This window comes from Podarcis cretensis, assembly GCF_951804945.1.
Source record: "Podarcis cretensis genome assembly, chromosome: 12".
Taxonomy (NCBI): Eukaryota; Metazoa; Chordata; class Lepidosauria; order Squamata; family Lacertidae; genus Podarcis; species Podarcis cretensis.
Window position 1 is genome coordinate 56987397 of NC_137181.1, and position 20512 is coordinate 57007908.

General features: G+C 42.5%; 1 protein-coding gene across 1 annotated transcript in view; it reads right to left on the reverse strand.

The window, feature by feature from the left end:
* Positions 1–20512, reverse strand: part of AOAH (acyloxyacyl hydrolase) — a 99205-nt gene that overhangs the window by 42783 nt on the left and 35910 nt on the right. The window contains exons 7-10 of the mRNA XM_079947603.1: positions 16740–16796; positions 4547–4617; positions 921–969; positions 376–446 (exon numbers count right to left, since the gene is read on the reverse strand). Of these exons, the coding sequence (XP_079803729.1) occupies positions 376–446; positions 921–969; positions 4547–4617; positions 16740–16796 (248 nt within the window). The remainder of the gene's footprint in view (positions 1–375; positions 447–920; positions 970–4546; positions 4618–16739; positions 16797–20512) is intronic.

Genomic DNA, 20512 nt, shown 5'->3' on the forward strand with positions numbered 1-20512 from the left:
AAAAAAGCTTTTAAACATAACTGTATGGGGAAACAGCAATGTCTAAAAAGAGATACAGGTTTGTTCTTTATGATGCATGATGTTGTGCGTTTTTGTGAATGTTTCAGTGCCGAAAAGTAGCATTAAAATATTTTATAATAAATAAAATACTTTATGAAAATAAATAGATAGCAATTCAGGATATGCATAAGCTATGTTTCTGCTATGTGGCTATCCTGACTATCTAAATCCGCTCTACACCAGTTCCCACATATATCATGCAGACCTTCTCATGGGCAAAGCTACCCACGCTATTGGAAACCTGAAGCTATAATATAATATCTAAAGAAGTGATTTGTCCTAATAAGAGAGAATAATTTAAACCACCCAAATTACCGTCTGCCAGGATACACAGAGGCCTGGATATCGTCATAGTCTCTACCTCTCCAGTGATATCCTCTTAAGGTCTAACCAGGAAGAGAAATGAAGAAGAGTGTAGTGTTGTAATTCTGCCCCCTTCCAGTCAACCATTAAACATCTAAAATAAAAATCTAACTACAGAAGGGGGCAAGAGATTCATAAACCAACCCTCCCAGCTGCCTTTTTTAAAAAATATATATATGACACACTGCTTATTTTCATGCAGAAATAAGACACCCTGACAATTTTAATACTTTTTCATATAAGTTTGCTTCATGTTTTATTAATAATTCAATAAACATGACACTCTTTGCTTCTCTGGGCAATGTATTTCCATGGCCAAGCCTCCAGAAAGAATATAAAAGGAATAATTATTTTTCTTCACCATGAAGGAAACAATATTTCAAAATAATAGAGAGTACCCCACGGTCTTGGACTACTACTTTACAAAGTGATGGGTTTTATAGATACTAGAAGGGACTCTTGTGAGAATCTTTTTGCTGGCATATGACTTTACTTACCGGATAAAGACTAAATTTATCTCCATCAAGGTCTTCGAAAGGTAACTTCCTACGCATAAGTATGGAAGAATAAACACAACGCTCACAAACATTTTTCTTTTTTTTTTTGCAAACAGTGCTATAAAGAGTTCCGCTTATCACTTCTGTACCATTAACAGCTCTAACATACACACATCTATTCAGCGAGCAATTGTTATTATATATAGAAAAGAGCTTTTTAAAAAAACACAGTTTTCATTCTTTGGCCTAGGAGTTGATATTAAACTAAGCACATTGGTCATTGTGAGCAGCAGGACAACATTTACATGTATCTGGAGCATGTTGGTTCATGATCATTGTGCACATCAGCCTCTGTTGATCAACATTTGCACACGTGAATTTCACATAGCTTATCCAAGCAGAGTGGCGGTCAGAGCTACCTTACATGTATGGAATACAGATAGTTTGTTCTTGCTTCCCTTCATCCTTGGCACTGTAACTGTGGCGTTCCATATAAGTATAGGCCCTAGCTCATGAGAACATCACTTTCTGGATGGCGAACAGCTCGTAGGTATGGACTAGGGCCGGGCGATATCTGCTTTTCAACTTCTTGATATACCACCAGCTAAACATTGTGATATACTGATATACAGTGGAACCTCTACCTGCGATCATAATCCGTTCCGGAGCTGCGTCCAGAGGTCGAAACGGGTTGCTGGGAGAGGCGCCGTTGTGCACAGGCGACGATTGCCCACTTCTGCGCATGCGCCAACTGCGGCAAACCCATCGGTTACTTCCGGGTTTGCCGCGGACGTTGGGTGAAATAGACGCAAGCAGAGGCGGACGTAAGAAGAGGTTTGACTGTATCACAGTCTGAAATAAGGATGGAGCTATGTAGAGGCACTGGTTGGCTTCAAGGTTTTCCCCATATTGCGATTTTCCCATAGCGCGTGTTCACACGCACACTATGATTTGTGATATATTGCCAGGTCAAAAATTATCAAACCAGTAATCACAATATGGACTTCAAACCGGTTTTGGACGATACATCGGCCTAGCCCTAGTATGGACATATGGTCCAAATTAAAATCTGCCTGGACACCATTTTGTCAGTCCAATAAACCCAGATGTATGGCAGCCTTAGGTTACTGGTCCTGCCTGCCATCCCTGACCAATGGCCATGCTTGCTAGCAATGATGGGAGTTATATTTCAGCAACATCTGAAGGGCCAAAGCTCCTCCAGTCCTGCTCTAGAATATGAAATTAGCCCAACTCCTGGAGGTTTTTTTTTGGTGGGGGGGGGGAATGGTTTTCAGAAAGGTACCCAAGTCTTGGCTTAAAATATGCTTTTAAGAAAAAACTACCTTTTCCTTAGAAACCTGCTTCAAGGCTATATCCTTTTATTATCACAAGTGGGAGCTTCTTCTACTTGGATGATTTTCACTCTCAAGCCCTGGGATTTAGTATCACAGATTTTATGCAGTAAATCTGTATCTGACACTAAAACGCTTGTTTAAAATTGTTTGGGGTTTTTCTTTGGTCCGTTAGCTTTCCTCCTTACTCTGCTAAAATCAAGAGCAAGAGTCATAAACAATGTAGTAAGGAGATGACACAAACCGCATGGTGTTAGTTAAAAGATAAAAAATATCTGTGCTGCCAGGTGCTCTGAGTTATTAGAATCACTAATTTCCTTTAGTCCTGTTTCCCCTTTTCTTTCTACAAGGCCCAGGTGGGCGACTTGAGGCCCAGGAACCACATACAGCCCCTGACTTCATTTTATGCAGCCTCTGATACCTCTTGAAGCGGCCCCAATTCTAGCATACCATCAGTGTGCCTTCCTCTCTGTTCACCCCCCTTTTTTTACATTTGAAACCATTTTCCCCCTCCTGGTGCAGTTTCAGAACAACTGGAATGAACAGTATGTTACTGTATAAAAATAAATGGATGATTTTTGAATAAACATCTTTCCGGTTTATATGTCTTGGGGGAAAGAACGCCATCCAGTTGTCTGATCATTAATTGGCTGGTTCCTGCCATATAGTGTGTGTCTAGCACACTAAAGTCGGAAAAGAATTACTGTATTTTTCGCTCTATATGACGCACCTAGTTTTTAGAGGAGGAAAACAAGAAAGCAACGCAAGGCCTCCTGAGCAAAGAGGGAAGAGTGCTCCCGTTGTGCTCAAGAGGCTTTGCGTGGCTATCCCAGAAGCCAGAAGAGCAAGAGGGGAAAAGTGCGTCTTATAGAGCGAAAAATACGGTAATTTCATTTGCTTTCCAGAACAGTATCTATATTGGACTGTTCTTATAATTCACCCCCCATAACACTTATTTGAGAGTAGTGGCGAAGCTGCATGCTCCAGCACCGGGGGCGGAAAGCAGGCGTGGGCGTGGCTGGCACGCGTTCCGGGGGCGTGGCACATGGTGGGGGCTGCGCAGCGCATGTCGGAGGGCAGCTGCGATGGTACCCCCCTCCCCAATAGTGCCGGGGGCATTGCACTCCCCCGCCCCCCTTCCTCCGGCAGTGTTTGAGAGTAACCCCATCAAACACAGTGGGATTTACTTCTGAATAGACTGACACAAGATTGGAAATTCTAATCCAATTTCCAATTGTGAAAACTGAAGCAGGGTGGAAATGATTCTGGATAATACTTTTGCCTCTCTTTGACTTAGGCTCCACCCACATTTGGCAAGTGGCCCCTGAGAGACTACCTTGATCATATTAGTTCCTCTTTTGTAGTGCTGGCATTAGCATCTTTGATATACAGGGAGTCAGTGACGTTTTCACGAAATGTAACATTACACAAATTTTGCACAAATCTTACCCTACAGTGACATTTTCAAGAAGCACCAGCACACGTGTTTTTTATAAACTGTGTAAAAGGTAAAGGTAAAGGGACCACCGACCATTAGGTCCAGTCGTGACCGACTCTGGGGTTGTGGTGCTCATTTCGCTTTATTGGCCGAGGAAGCCGGCGTACAGCTTCCGGGTCATGTGACCAGCATGACTAAGCTGCTTCTGGTGAACCAGAGCAGCGCACGGAAACACCGTTTACCTTCCCGCCAGAGCGGTACCTATTTATCTACTTGCACTTTGACGTGCTTTCGAACTGCTAGGTTGGCAGTTGCAGGGACTGAGCAACGGGACCTCACCCCGTCGTGGGGTTTCGAACCGCTGACCTTCTGATCGGCAAGCCCTAGGCTCTGTGGTTTAACCCACAGTGCCACCCGCGTCCCTAACCTGTGTACTAATAACCTGTGTACTAAGCGGTTATTAACAGATTTCCAGCTTCTAGGCCTTCTAAATAGTGGAACTGAGTCACAAAGCCAACACAGGCAGCAAGATTTAAAAATGCATTTAACATCAGCACATGGAGAACAAATGACAATATAGCTATGAATACAGCATTTTGATCTGTAAGTGTTCAAAGGGCTCTTGTGGCACCAACATTGTCCGGCAGATTATATCTCCTTTTTCAGAGAATATAATGGGGAGGTGTTATGCTGTTTGAGAAGTGGGGTGTGTGTATGTGTGTGTGTGTGTCCTGGACTGCTGAGCAATATGTACCTTCTGCAGTAGACTAAAAATATATTTTAATCAATGGGTAGCATAAAGATTTATTTTTTTAAAAAAAGAAAATAATACATACGATTGGATTTTCTCACACAGCTGCTTTAGAAAAGGAACTGAACACACGCCTGATAACCGATGAATGTTTTCCTAGGGGGAGAAAAGCAAACAGGAGAGGAACACAGTGATTTCAAAGGAACATGCCCCTCTTGTTCACTGCATGAAAGAAAAGGTCCCTACTGGCTCCTAGTCCAGGTGAAGGGAAGAAGGGAAATAATCCTGATATGGGCTGAGAAGGGAAGAAAAAAAAGGAGGCCCCTGGACCAAAAGTCTCCTAGACCTCTGGGCAACCCTCCGAGATTCAGCATCCGATAGCCTCCCCTCCATGCAGCACCTGGGAGGGCCAGATCCCCATTCTGCCTAGAGAGAAGGAACTTATCACGCTAAGGACCAGCGTTTGCTTCTCCCGTAGGGGAAAATTAGAATCCATGGTGTTATGTACTGAGTTGAATAGGATCCAAAAGGCAGCAGTCTGATTGGTCCTAGAACAATAGGTTCCAGAATGCAGCAGTCTGATTGGTCCTAGAACAATAGGATCCAGAATGCAGCAGTCTGATTGGTCCTAGAACAATAGGATCCAGAATGCAGCAGTCTGATTGATCCACAGGAACCACCCAATCCAGCTCCAGGTAGAAGGAAATCCACAACCTGATTGGCCTACAGGAGAATCCCGGAATTAGCCAATCACGGGGGGCCCATTGTGTAAATAATGTATATAAGGCAGACATTCTGGGGGAACTTCCATTCCTCCTCACCACTATGAGCTGAATAAAGAGCATGAAATCCACTCTCGACTCCGAGTATATTTCACATGATGTCAGATGTATCTCAGCAATGGCCAGGTCAACCACCTATTCTTCCAAAGGAGGAATTGAAGGTGTCTCGTGAAGGTGGAAGGAGAGGACCGAGTGGCCACCCTACATGGGTCACCCAGGGGCACTTGTGTCCCAAATGCTGCCGAAGTGGGAGGGGCAGTGATTCCCAAGGGAGCCCACCCCCTTGGGACCGCCTGTGGGCCTGAAGAAAGGGGTTGAGACCTTGAGGCACCCTCTGACCCACCTGCCCTAGGGGAAATGAAAGGCTCTCTGGGGGCGCTTCTGCCAGGGCCCCTTCCTCCTTGCTCAGCACCCGGCCCCCTCCTCGCCCTGCCCCTGTGAGGAGATCAGGGGCTGCTCCAGAATGAGGAGTCTTCTGAGGGGGGAGGAGAAGGAACCAGGGGGCTTTCCTGAAGCTCCAGTCGGAAACCGCGGAAGCCACGTTGGACGTTCGGCTTCCAAAAATAGTTCACAAACCGGAACAGTCATTTCTGGGTTTGCGACTTTCGGGAACTAACATGGCTGTATTTCCAAATTCCTGGGCTAAACAGAATTCAAACAAATTCACAGCTGTGCAGAAAGTCAGCAAGGGAAACATTCTTCTCAAACTTTAACACGCCTAAATTCTTAATTTTATGCTGGTGTTCGATGTACCTTACTAACCATACAAAAAACTCCTCCTCATAGTTACTTATGATACGTTAATTTCTGCCCCAATACTTCCCAGTAATGGAAGAGCCTGAATGCAATGGTAATAATATTAATATTAATAATAATAATAATAAATAATGATAATTAATAATAATAATTAATAATGATAAATAATAAATAATAATAAATAATAAATAATAATAACAACAATAACAATAACAACAACAACAACAACAACAACAATAATAAATTTTATTTGTACCCCGCCCTCCCCAGGCTCAGGGCAGCTAACACCAGAAATAACAGATGTCCAGCATTTTGCCTTCACATGCAGCCCTACTTTCCCACTTCAAAATATTTTTAAAACAACGATAAGCCCCTTAAGAGCTATGCTGAAAATAAGCAGTACCGTACATTAACCCATATGTGACAAACACAGCAGACCTACAGGATGGACTGAGGATGTTACCAACAAGAGGGACATGAATTGTTGCAGTAAAAAAATAAAGCCTGGTTTTTATTTCTAGACAAAGACTTTTTTTAAAAAAAGATGCCATATAGTAATCCCTCATCTTATGAGGGGTTGGTTCCAAGGGTTATGTGTATACAATAAAATCATGTTTAGCACTCCCAGAGCCAGCACGCCAAACCAGCACCCTGGTCTTTTTGCACTGTATCTACTTGGGTTAAAGGTAAAGGGACCCCTGACCGTTAGGTCCAGTTGTGGCTGACTCTGGGGTTGCGGCGCTCATCTCGCTTTACTGGCCGAGGGAACCGGCGTGCAGCTTCCGGGTCATGTGGCCAGCATGACTAAGCCGCTTCTGGCAAACCAGAGCAGCGCACGGAAACGCCATTTACCTTCCCGCCAGAGCGGTACCTATTTATCTACTTGCACTTTGTCATGCTTTCGAACTGCTAGGTTGGCAGGAGCAGAGACCGAGCAACGGGAGCTCACCCCGTCGTGGGGATTCGAACCACTGACCTTCTGATCGGCAAGTCCTAGGCTCTGTGGTTTAAGAAAAGAGCTTTTGTGCTCTCAGCCTTCCTTGTGATGCTTGCACAAGATCTTGCAGGGACTCGTATGATCTCAGGAGAGCGTCCCAGAGCCTTCCAGAGTTGGCGAGCTTAGCAGGCCTTAGATCCAAGAGGAGGGAGGGAACGAAAACCTTCTCAGCACCAATGTTTAAAACCACCTTGGTGGTTGGGGCTATGCGTGACTGAAATTTCAGCTTGACTACCGTCAACATTCACATTCAAAAGCACAACAACTCTACCTTTAAAATATTAAGAGAGGAGAAAAATATTTCTTTCCCTCGATGGGAAATGCTGTCATTGAAATAAGAGGCTTTCCTATTTAAAATGTGATTTGATAAACGGTGAATTTCATCTTGTATATGAAAACAATAAATTCATCTGTTGAAATTCATCACTAGGATATAAAAGGCATGAACTGCCCTCAAGTTATGAGGTTTTCATTGCTGGTGGGGTTGTATGCATGCAGGTATGCATGCCATAAATCTTTATGAATGTCCATCATTTGGGCACCCATCCTCAAATAAATCCATGGTACATGTATTCAATCATCTGAAGAGCCGATCATTTCAAAATCTGGGACCACTGTGATAAGCTCCAGGCTAGAACAATATAATTTGTCATGTTAAAAGAATAATGGCCCTTTGTCCATTTGCTGCATTTCATGATGTTGAAGCATATGAGGAGCATGGAAGAACTGTGAACTATTCACTTTGCATTAGGTTTGCTGTGGAAAAATGAAACAGGCACATTTGCCCTGATAACCTGACAGAGGAACCAGCATTTTTGGGTGGAAGTTCCAGACAATACACTCAGATAACCATGCATACAAAGGAAAGAGAAAAATCCCACATGGCTTATATATTCCCTTTCTATGGGATGCAACACAAAAGGCACAAAAAAATTACTCCTATACTCAGTTACCATAGCAAAACACAATGTAACTTTTTTTTTTTTTTTTGGTCATTCATCAGCTGTCTTCATATAACCCTTCCACTATAACAGCACAGTACATTCTGAGACATGTGCTACAACCAGAATATGGTTGCATTTTCTAAATCATGTAGGCATGATTTTTCATTATAGTAATTTGTATTTATGTATATGTGTGTTTGTATGGAACACATAGGTGTAGCCAGGATTTATGTTGGGGGGGGGGCAGCACCAAGTTATCTTACACAACTGATCCATTAAGTATTTTTATTTATTTACTTGATTTAGGGGGCGCAGCCCCCCACCCCCTGGCTATGCCCACTATTTTCCCTGCTCATGTGAACATAACCTCCAGGGTATATTCTTAAAGCCCTCTGGGCGGCTTTGGATTTTTGGAACATGAAAACTTACTCCCTTTTCAGCTTCAGACTGAGTCGTGACATTTTGCATTTGTGCTATGAATCCTTTGAAATTAAAGGCAGCTCAGATAGGAAGACGAGCCAATCTGGAAACTGTGCGGGAAGAGAAACTCCCACTTTGAATAAATATAAAGCACTGCATCCATCCCCCCCCCCCCCCGCCCCACATTCACTGACATACTTATGTCTAAACCTATCTGTAAGTAGCATTAAAAAAGTTTCCCTTTTTCGGCTTCAAATTTGTAAGTAGATTAAAAATCTACTTCTCAAAGTTGCATTAACATCAAACACTTCATATTTTTGACAGGCACCGCTGCTCGTCTACTCCCTCCCACACATCCCAAAATGCCACCAGCATTGCTGGGAAAATGTCTACTGAAATCTTGGTTCACTTCGGCTACTCCTTGACCTGCGTTTTGCAAGAGCCCTGGTTGCCTGAAACCGGGCCTTGGACTGTTCTGGATGTTGCTACTGTCTGTGCCCCCTGATCTCTTCTCTGCGTGGCTGTTTCAGACCTGAGCAAGGATTCAAATCCAGCTCCTGCTAGTTCAGCTCTCTGTCCACCCACTATATTTAAGTGGCCCCACAGGCAGAGCTTCTTCTGCATGGGCTGAAAAAAATGGGGGAAAAAGCTTTATCTTCATTTGCTCAAAAGGCAAAGTGTCTGCCATGAGAGAAGATGACCCCCCCCCCCTCTGACCATGTTGCAAACGAGCATCCATGGTTCTGGCGCTTCAAAAGATGACATGTTGGAAAGTCACATAGCAGTTTCCATATGATGCTCTGGAAGCAACAGTTCTGGTCCTTAGTCACACAACCTCACCATTGATGTAACATAAACTTGTCTTATGAGGCCACTGTTCCATTGACCTCAGTATTGTCTGCACTGACTGCCAGTAGCTCCCCTGGTTTTGGACAGGGTCCTTCTGAGCTGAATCTGCAGACGGCAAGTCCTGCAGTATAAAGGTATCATCTGAAAAGAGACTAAGGCCCCATCTGCATTATACAGCCAAAACAGTGTCATACCACTTTCCCCAAAGGAAATTGTGGTTTCTAAGGGTGCAGAGAGTTGTTAGGAAACCCCTATTCCCCTCACACAGCTACAATTCTCAGAGTAGTTTTAATAGTCAATAACCTTCCCTGGGGAATTCTGGGAATTGTAGCTCCTTGGGGGAATAGGGGTCTCCCAAGACTTCTAAGCACAAGCATTCCCAGGACGCGGGTGGCGCTGTGGGTTAAACCACAGAGCCTAGGATTTGCCGATCAGAAGGTCAACGGGTCGAATCCCTGCGACGGGGTGAACTCCCGTCCTCGGTCTCTGCTCCTGCCAACCTAGTAGTTTGAAAGCACGTCAAAGTGCAAGTAGATAAATAGGTACCACTCTGGCGGGAAGGTAAACGGCGTTTCCGTGTGCTGCTCTGGTTCACCAGAAGCGGCTTAGTCATGCCGGCCACATGACCCGGAAGCTGTACACCGGCTCCCTCGGCCAATAAAGCGAGATGAGCGCCGCAACCCCAGAGTCGGCCATGACTGGACCTAATGGTCAGGGATCCCTTTACCTTTACCTAACCTTCCCTGGGGAATTCTGGGAATAGAGGTCTCCCAAGACTTCTGAGCACAAGCATTCCCAGGATTCTCTGGGGGATACCGTGACTTTTTAAGGTGGTATGAAACTGCTTTCAATTTATGGTGCAGACGGGGCCAAAGCTTTGGGTGTGCACCTTCTGCTGAGTTCATGTTTCATCCCTCTCCCTCCAAGCAATTTGTGGCAGCAGAGCAGGTAATAATTATCTGAAGATGCTCACATGCCTCCAGCTGCTTCTAAACTTGAGTTGAAAATGCTTATTTACAGGGTGTTGTTTATTGCCCTGGCATCACTGTTCAGCATTAACCTAGGGATTAATTAGAAATCTACATTTTTACTTCCGCGACCAGCTTCACAGCAATAACCTGGGAAGAAGCAATATCACAATTCCTTTGCAAACAGCAGAAAAAGAAAGAAAAGAAAACCATCTGCACTGCAATCAAATACCCACAGAAAACAGGGAGCAAACCATACAGCTCAGCTGAAACATAAAAGTGAAAATATATCTAGCCCGAAGGCAAACAGATTTGCTTTCCTCTTATGCTACTAGGTAACATGAGATCAGCATACCTGGAGTTCAAACAGCATCTTCCCATGCAATGTTTTACACCCTCATCTCAATTTTAAAGGCAGCAGTGAATGCCTAAGCATGGGAAAGTAATGTAGGAATTTAGCAGCACAGGAAAATGTTCCCATGGTGGAGAAACTGGGAAGGGGAAGAAAAGGTCTCAGGTGAGAGCTGGGAGGGTCAGACATTTTCTATGTTGGTGCCATGATTTAGAGCTACTTTTGGTTAGAGTGAAGATTCTGTGTTTCCACTTTTTTTTTTTTTGTTTTTTGTATTTTACATACCCTGCTGCTGATCTTTCCCTCCCTTATTTTTTAAAGGTAAAGCCAGAATGTTACAAAAGATGGCAGACTACCAAAGACCTTTTTTGAACTGACTGACAATATGGACTGGATTGATATCTGGAGAACGAAGAACCCCTTGGGAAAAGAAGGAACATTCTTCTCTGAAGCTCAGCTGACTTGGACAAGAATCGACCAAATATGGATAACTAGAGGTCTGGCACCCAAGGTCAGAAAGGTGGAAATCTGCCCAAAAACCTGCTCCGACCATAATGCACTGAAAATGGATATGATACTATTACCAACTGGCTCCTTTAGATGGAAGATGAATGACAATTTGTTCAGAGATCAGGAGATTATTAAGAAGGCCCAGAAAGCATTGAAGGACTATTTTGAGATAAATATGAACACTACGGTGGAAAAAAGAATTATTTGGGATGCAAGTAAAGCTGTGATGAGGGGGTTCTTGATACAACAGAATGCTGCAAGGAAGAGGACACAAAACAACAGAAAAGATAAGATTTTGGAGAAAATAAAAGAATTAGAGAAGAAGTTAAGATCAAACCCGAAGTCCCTGCCGATCTTGAGAGAAATCAAACTCTATCAAGCACAATATTCTAAATTGATAAATCAGGAAATAGAGTGGAAGATTAAATTAATGAAACAAAAAACCTTTGAATCGGCAAACAAATGTGGGAAACTGCTAGCTTGGCAGTTGAAGAAGAGACAAAAATTGAATACAGTTACAAATTTGGAAATTGAAGGAAGAAACATTCAGAACCCCACGGAGATTAGAAAGTGTTTTCAGAAATATTTCAAAAAATTATATACCCAAGGGCCGCAGAATGAGGTCGAGATTAAACAATTTTTGGAGAAAAATGGACTTAAAAAGTTGTCACAAGAAAATAGATCTCTCCTGAATAGTAAAATAACATGTCAAGAAATTGAACAAGCCATTCAAAACATGAAACTGGGCAAATCTCCAGGGCCAGACGGGCTAACCTCCAAGTATTATAAGATATTAAAAGACCATTTGATACAACCACTGATGGAGGTTAGCAATGAAATTATGGAGGGGAGGAGGGCGCCGGAATCGTGGAAGGAAGCTTTCATCACATTGATACCAAAATCGGAAGCTGAAAAGACAAAACTTAAGAACTACCGTCCCATCTCCCTTTTAAATGTGGATTACAAAATATTTGCAGATGCTTTGGCAAGTAGACTTAAAAAAGTTTTAAACGAAGTAATTCATAAAGATCAGGCAGGCTTTCTCCCAGGTAGACACATGTTTGCTAATACAAGGAACATTATTGACATCTTGGAACTTTTGCAAACTGATATAAACACAAAAGCAGTGCTAATCTTTATAGATGCGGAGAAGGCCTTTGATAATATCTCTTGGAAATTTATGAAGGGAAATTTAAAAGAAATGGGAGTGGGTCGGGGTTTTGAGAATGGGATTGATGCAATATATTCAGAACAAAAGGCTAAATTGATAGTAAACAATGTGGTTACTGAAGAGTTTAAAATTGAAAAAGGAACACGACAAGGCTGCCCGATTTCCCCTTTGTTATTTATATCAGTTCTGGAGGTGCTCTTGAATATGATTAGAGGGGACCGGTTGGTGGAAGGGATTCAGGTCGGAGTGAAACAATATAAACTTAAAGCTTTTGCAGATGACCTAGTTCTGACCCTGCAGGAGCCAGAATCTAGTACAAAAAGAGTATTACAACTGATCCAAGATTTTGGTCGGGTGGCGGGATTTAAACTAAATAAACAGAAAACTAAGGTGTTGGGGAAAAATCTGACAGATGCAGATTCGGAACAGCTTCAGAGAGAAACAGAACTAACTGTGGTTAAAAAAGTAAAGTACCTAGGGGTAAACATAACAGCAAAAAATCTGAGTCTATTTAAGGATAACTACGAAAAATGTTGGTTTGAAATTAAGAGAGATTTGGATAGTTGGACAAAATTGAAGCTTTCTTTGTTAGGCCGAATTGCTGCTGTTAAGATGAATGTATTGCCAAAGATGTTGTTTTTGTTTCAAACATTGCAGATTGTGGATAAGACAGAGTGCTTCCGGAAGTGGCAGAAAGATATATCTAAATTTGTCTGGCAGGGCAAAAAGCCCAGAATTAAGTTTAAGATACTAACTGATGCGAAAGAAAGAGGGGGCTTTGCCCTGCCGGACCTAAAGTTGTACTATGAAGCCGCAGCCTTTTGCTGGCTAAAAGACTGGCTACTTCTTGAAGACACTGACGTATTGGATTTGGAAGGGTTTAACAATGCTTTTGGTTGGCATGCATACCTATGGTACGATAAGGTTAAGATCAATAAGGTCTTTAAGAACCATATTGTCAGGAAAGCAGTTTTTAATGTCTGGACAAAATACAAAGACTTATTGGAAAACAAAACTCCGAGGTGGCTCTCACCTCTGGAAGCTAAGGCCCGAAAAAGACCCAATATGGAGGCCAAATGGCCAAAATATTGGGAAATATTAGAAAAAGACGGAGACAATTGGAAATTGCAGAGTTTGGAGAAAATGAAGGATAAAGTGCGAGACGGGTTACATTACGCTCAGATTAAAGAAGTTTTTAAAAATGACAAAAAGGTAGGATTCCAGGTGGAGAAATCGAAGTTGGAAACAGAATTGTTAGAACCAAAAACTAAGGTATTATCAAGAATGTATAACTTGCTGTTGAAATGGAATACACAAGACGAAATGGTTAAATCGGTTATGATAAAGTGGGCTCAGGATATTGGGCATAATATCATGTTTGAGGACTGGGAAAGGTTGTGGACCACTGGGCTGAACTTCACTGCATGTAATGCTTTGAAGGAAAATGTAATGAAAATGATATATAGATGGTACATGACCCCAGTTAAACTTGCCAAAATATACCATTTGTCTGATAATAAATGTTGGAAATGTAAAGAACATGAAGGAACATTCTTTCACCTCTGGTGGACTTGCCCTAGAGTGAAGGCCTTCTGGGAAATGATATATAATGAGTTGAAAAAGGTATTTAAGTATACCTTCACTAAGAAACCGGAGGCCTTCCTTCTGGGCATTGTCGGCCAGAAGGTGTTAAAGAAGGACCGAACATTTTTTATGTATGCAACAACGGCAGCAAGGATACTTATCGCTAAGAGCTGGAAAACTCAAGATCTACCCACACTGGAAGAGTGGCAGATGCAGCTGATGGACTATATGCAACTGGCCGAGATGACTGGTAGAATTCGAGACCTGGGAGAAGAGAGGGTTGAAGAAGACTGGAAGAAATTCAAGATTTATTTACAAAAGTATTGTAATTTGGTCGAATGCTAAGAAGGATGCTAGATCATAAATAATTGCCTACCATTGAATTAGATTTGAATTTGACGATAAGTGAGACTGAGGAAAACATAAAACTTTTGGAGATTAGATTAAACTAATTGATAAGATATAAGAATATAAATAAGATGATAAATTGCTGGAAAAAATTTATAATGATGTAAGTGGGAGCGGGAGACGTGAGGGAGTCCAAAGAAGTTTTGAAAAATGTGTTATGATACATGTTATATTGTTTATCATTTTTGCATTTTGTATTTAAAAAAATCTCAATAAATATTTATAAAAAAAAATATATATTTTTTAAAGGTAAAGGTACCCCTGACCATTAGGTCCAGTTACAGACGACTCTGGGGTTGCGTGCTAATCTCGCTCTATAAGCCGAGGGAGCCGGCGTTTGTCCACAGACAGCTTCCAGGTCATGTGGCCAGCATGACTAAGCCGCTTCTGGCAAACCAGAACAGCGAACAGAAACACCGTTTACCTTCCCACCGGAGCGGTACCTATTTATCTACTTGCACTTTGACTTGCTTTCGAACTGCTAGGTTGGCAGGAGCGGGGACCGAGCAACGGGAGCTCACCCCGTCATGGGGATTCAAACCACCGACCTTCTGATCGGCAAGTCCTAGGCTCTGTGGTTTAGACCACAGTGCCACTCGCGTCCCCCCTTATTTTTTATGCTGCTGCTATTATGAGAATTTGCATTTATTTATGATGCCCCTGATGAGCCACAAACAGGAGCCACCACAGAAAAGTCCCAGTCATGTTTTTCCCACCTTCTGGGTCTCTGGTAGAGGAGGCACACAAAGAAGGTCCTCAGATTATGATTGTAGGGTCCCGGTTGGTTCATACAGGGAAGAGGCATCCTTGAAGAACTGCAGTCCTGTGGTGTTTAAGGCTTTATAGGTCAAAACCAGCACTCTGAATTGGGCACGAAAATTAATTGGCAACCAGTGCAGTCATGCCAGAATTGATATCATACTGTATTATACCACTGCTGTTATGTATTTCCTCCGCTTATAATTGCATTTATATAGCTGTTTTGATTCTTATATTGGACAAGTATCATGTTATGTATTGACTTTGTGGTCTATGTCATAAACTTCCTCCTTTTTGTAATGCCCTAAGAGAGAATATTATGAAAATGATGTACAGGTGGTACATGACCCCAGTCAAGCTCGCAAAAATTTATCATTTGCCCGATAATAAATGTTGGAAATGTAAAGAAACTGAAGGTACATTCTTTCACCTTTGGTGGACGTGCCCAAGGATTAAGGCTTTCTGGGAAATGATTTATAATGAAATGAAAAAGGTATTTAAATATACCTTCTTGAAGAAATCAGAGGCCTTTCTCCTGGGCATGGTTGGCTAATTGGTGCCAAAGAAGGACAGAACTTTTTTTATGTATGCGACAACAGCAGCAAGAATACTGATTGCAAAATATTGGAAAACACAAGATCTACCCACTCTGGAAGAATAGCAGATGAAGATGATCGACTATATGGGACTGGCAGAAATGACCGGCAGAATCCGAGACCAGGGAAAAGAGTCGGCGGAAGAAGATTGGAAGAAATTTAAAGACTATTTGCAGAAATATTGTAAAATTAATGAATGTTAGATTGATGTTGTACAGAAATTAAGTGGTTACCAGCTGTAATGTAAAGGTTGAGTAATAAGTTAAAATAAGTTATAATAAGTTACAATAAGGATTTGCTGAGTTAAGAATTTGAACTGGAATACAAAAGGGGGAGGTGAGAGGAGGTCTGGGAAATAGGTTAATGGAAATAAGTAATGAGAATTACATTTGTTTTTGGGTTTTTTTTGTACTTTTGTTATGTTTTGTGTATTTTTGTTTTTTGTTTGTTTTTTGCACTAATTTGGAAAAATCTAATAAATATCTATATATATAAAAAAATAAACTTCCTCCTTTTTTCTGACAATGGGAGATATGGAAGTTAGTTAAATAAAATAAAATAAAATAAAATACCACTGGTCCATCTAGCTCAGCAGTGTTGACACATGCGTCAGAATTGGTCAGATCTGAAAAGGTGAAGGCAATTTTTCTCCATTGAGCTAAAACTTAGGCCATAGCAAAACAAATAAATAAACATATATCAATTGGAAGGAAGAGCGCAGCACTTTTCCCAAAGGGCAGGAACATTTGGGATTTAAGATTTTAGGTGTGATGTTAAACTGGAAAACCACTATTCTTTACATACTGTCAAAACCGGAGTAAGGAGAAAAGGAGGAGGATAGCAAGTGCAGAGCAATGGATCCTTACCAGGGATAAATGTCTGTAATTGACAATTTCTACCTGAGAATCTTTCAGTAGAACATCTGAAGTTCCTATAATTAACTCCCCCGACACCTAGACATCTCTTTTGTGTTTGATATATATTTTTATCTTGGTCCCCATTTCAATATCTTTTTTTGTTGTTATTCCTTTATCCTTAATGGTTACATTTTTCTCCACACAGCAGTAAAAGCAAGGCTTTCCACAATGCTTAATGTTTATTCAGGAACATTTCATAGCCATCTGGCTTCAGACTTAACCAGTTCTGATTAGGCACAATCATGGTGAAAATAGCCTTTCTTACCTTGAACTGATTTGCAGACATTCTTTCTGATGCCTTTATAGCCACATTGAAGCCCATCTAAAACAGAAAAAGAAAGCAGCATATTATTCCTATTGACACACTGAAAATTCCTACCTTTTGAGGCTTAGCTGGGCAGGGAATAAAGAATGTGCCTGCAAGGGCACAATCAATTATCTCTTTCTGGATCCACCATCAATTATTTGATTACTTTCCATCACATTCCATTTGTAAATGTTCATTTATTTCGCTGCAAGCCCTCTTTTTTGGTCCATGCCAAGAAATGGCTTTATGGAGAATAAGAGAGCTATTAATAGTGGGGGGGGGGAATCATACTATTATTATATAACATATAACACAGCATCATACGATGCTGATGGTGTTTTAAAGTTATATTTGTTTCACACAACTTATATTTTATTATGCATTATCTTTATTATATCGTACCCTGCTCTGAGATTATTTTTTAATGAAGAGTGGGTTAGAAATCTAGAAGAGTTTGGATTTGATATCCCGCTTTATCACTACCCGAAGGAGTCTCAAAGCGGCTAACATTCTCCTTTCCCTTCCTCCCTCACAACAAACACTCTGTGAGGTGAGTGGGGCAGAGAGACTTCAAAGAAGTGTGACTAGCCCATGGTCACCCAGCAGCTGCATGTGGAGGAGCGGGGAATCGAACCCAGTTCACCAGATTACGAGTCTACCACTCTTAACCACTACACCACACTGGCTCTTATCTAAATCTAAATAAATGAATAATCATAAACATTTCTGCGCACTCTGCCTAATGGAAATAATTAAAAAAGGACCATCTGTTTGTTTACTATGGCCTTCTATAATACAGAAGAAGAATGTAATTGCTAGCTTTCAATCCAAAGAGGCTGAAAGGCTGAAGACCACTTTTTGAATGAAACTATTGGAATACGGGGGGGGGGGGGCACACCTTTCTAACTGATTGCCATTACAAGTTACTGGTTTGGTTCTGGTTCAGGCCTGACCTGGCTCACTTTCTCCTTGTTTTTATTTGGCATGGCCAGCTGGGTGAGTGGCTAGGGGCCCGCCAGACCGGAGAGTTGCAGCCTCCTGTGGCAGGCTGTTGCTACTCTCCCAGTGGGCTGGCTGGCCTGGCTCCATCCCTCGGACCCGGAACAAGACTCTTCCCTCTGCCTCCCAGGAATGGCGGCAAAGGAGGTGTCAGAGGAGGAGGAGAGGTGGCCTCAGTCGGCGCTCTCTATTCCCACTTCTTCTCCCAACGTGAAGCCATTTCCAGTTAGCGTTCCTCAACAAGGATGGGAATTCAGGACTCGGCATGACCAAGTAAAAAGCCGCAACGGCTTTAGGGATTTTATGACAGTCTTGGCATTTCCGGGGCAGTTGGAGACTAGGATGTCAAGCTATTTCAGAGAAGAGACCAGGCCAAAAAGGATGCGTAATGGAACAATAACAAGAACAGTTTAGAACAGTAGCAGAGCTGACTGCCTCAGTCAGGACATATGGCTACCTATACAGTGGTACCTCTGGTTGCGAACAGGATCTGTTCCGGAGCCCAGTTCGCAACATGAGCAGAACGCAACCTGCGTCTACGCGTTCGCGGGTTGTGATTCGCCGCTTCTGCGCATGCACATGTCATTTTGAGCATCTGCGCATGCGTGAGCGGCAAAACCTGGAAGTAACCCATTCCGTTACTTCCGGGTCACCGTGGAGCGTAACCTGAAAAGATTTAACCTGAAGCGTCTTTAACCCAAGGTATGACTGTAGTTGGAATAGCAACATAATTTCCCACAGTTTTTCGAGGGGAAAGAAGCCATACGTGTACAGCTACGAATGCAAAGTCCCTAGATCACACATTTCAGGTCTTGTGTGGAGGAAGGAAGGGGCACAAGACAACTCCTGAACCACAGGAAAGGAGTCAACAGAGCAGGTAGTAATAATATGTGAATTAAGCCATAGTCCTGGGTATCAAAGAGTGTTTGATGCCATGATCTCAGTAGGTGCATGATAAGGTTTTGCCTTCTAGGCCATGACATGGGCAGCTGGTTACAAGCAAAGCAGATTTGTATAGAAAATTATCTGCCTTTTTTTTGGAGGGGGGGGGGGAAGCTGCTATATGTTATTCTGTTCAACGTTTGCTGCCACTGTGTAACGTCCGATTCTGTCAAATGTCACACTGCAGCCTGAGAACAAACCATGAAGCAAGTGAAATATCTCTTGCCAGAAGGGAAGGCAGGGAAACAAAAGTTCTCTTTCTGCTTGAGTGCTCAGTATGCCTAGTCATTTGGACGGCCGGAATGGCAGGCCCTAAGAAATGCCGAGCTTCCCAGCGGCTGCAAAGAGACTGCACAAATGCCTGGAGCTGTCCCTATGAATCAGACACTGCAACTCTGGTGGTGTGATCATTATGTCAATGGTACCTACATCCAGTGGCGTAGCGTGGGGGGTGCAGGGGGGGCCAGCCGCACCGGGCGCAACATCTGGGGGGGGGCGCTCGCACTCGCAGCTCTCTGCCCCTACCTGGCTCACAGGTTAGGGGGCACAAATGACTTGCTTTGCCCTGGGTGCTGACAACCCACGCTATGCCACTGCCTACCTCCATTCTGAATGTTTTATTAACATGCCCATGAGCCACGGAGGTTTAATTCCACCACAAAAAGCAAACCAAGCTATTTTAAAGAATATTAAAAATTGCCTTGTTGCCTTGGATCAAAGATCATGCTTTTGCATTTTTAAACATCTAGCCAGTTGGCTCTGGGAGTCTCACAAAAGGGACACTGCTGTACCCTATAGCATTCCCCAACAGCTCTGAAATGGAAGTATATTGCCTTGGAACAAGGAGATTGCACTTAGCAGTCATGACTAGCAGTTATAGATTGACCTCCCCTCAGTGGACTGAGTTCCTCTTTCTCTTTTATCTTTTTTATCCAGTATAGTTACTACCAGGGCTTTTTTCAGCCGGAACTCCCCAGAACTCAGTTCTGGCACCTTTTGGGTGGGTGCCATTACCATTCTAAGGGAACGAGGAAGGTGTTCATGGGGAATTCCGGCACCTCTTTTTCTAGAAAAATAGCACTGGCGACCACCATATTGACAGTTTGCAGATTGGCTGGGAGAGACGCAGGGAGGTCAGCCTATATCACTGGTTGCACAAGGTTCTTCTTCCCCCATCACCCCACTGTGGGCACAAAGAAAGTCTCCCCAAAGAACTGGGAACCCAGGTCTGCATTCAGAGTCTACACAACAAAGATCCTTGCATCCGCTGCATCTTTGCTGATCTCAGAAGAGTCTGTGTTTTCAAAGATATGGAAAGCTATTCTATCTCTTCTCCAGTAGAAATGCCATTAAATAGAACTGATATGTGATTTGCTATAAATTTTACAGTTATACTGTTCTAGAAATAAAATGGTATTTGCTAGTCAAACCATTGCAAAGATGCTGGGAGTGACTTTGAACCAAACACTATCTCCTAGCCTAATCTACATCACAGGGTGTTGTGAAGATTAAATGGAGGGAGGCATGGGACCTTGCTGAGCTTCTTGGAAGAAAAGTAAGGGGGGAAATGGAATGAATGAATGAATGAATGAACAAAAAGGGATGCAAGAAAGGTAAAATACAAGCATGAAGAAAGCTACCAAGTGACAGGTACAATCTTTAACGCATTTGACCATTGGCTTAACCAACCAATGCTTCATTCAGATTAAAAGTTGTTCACTGATGTATCAGTGGTTCTGAGACTGAAAAAGCGATGCCCTCTTTCTTGGATAGACTCTTACGAACAAGAA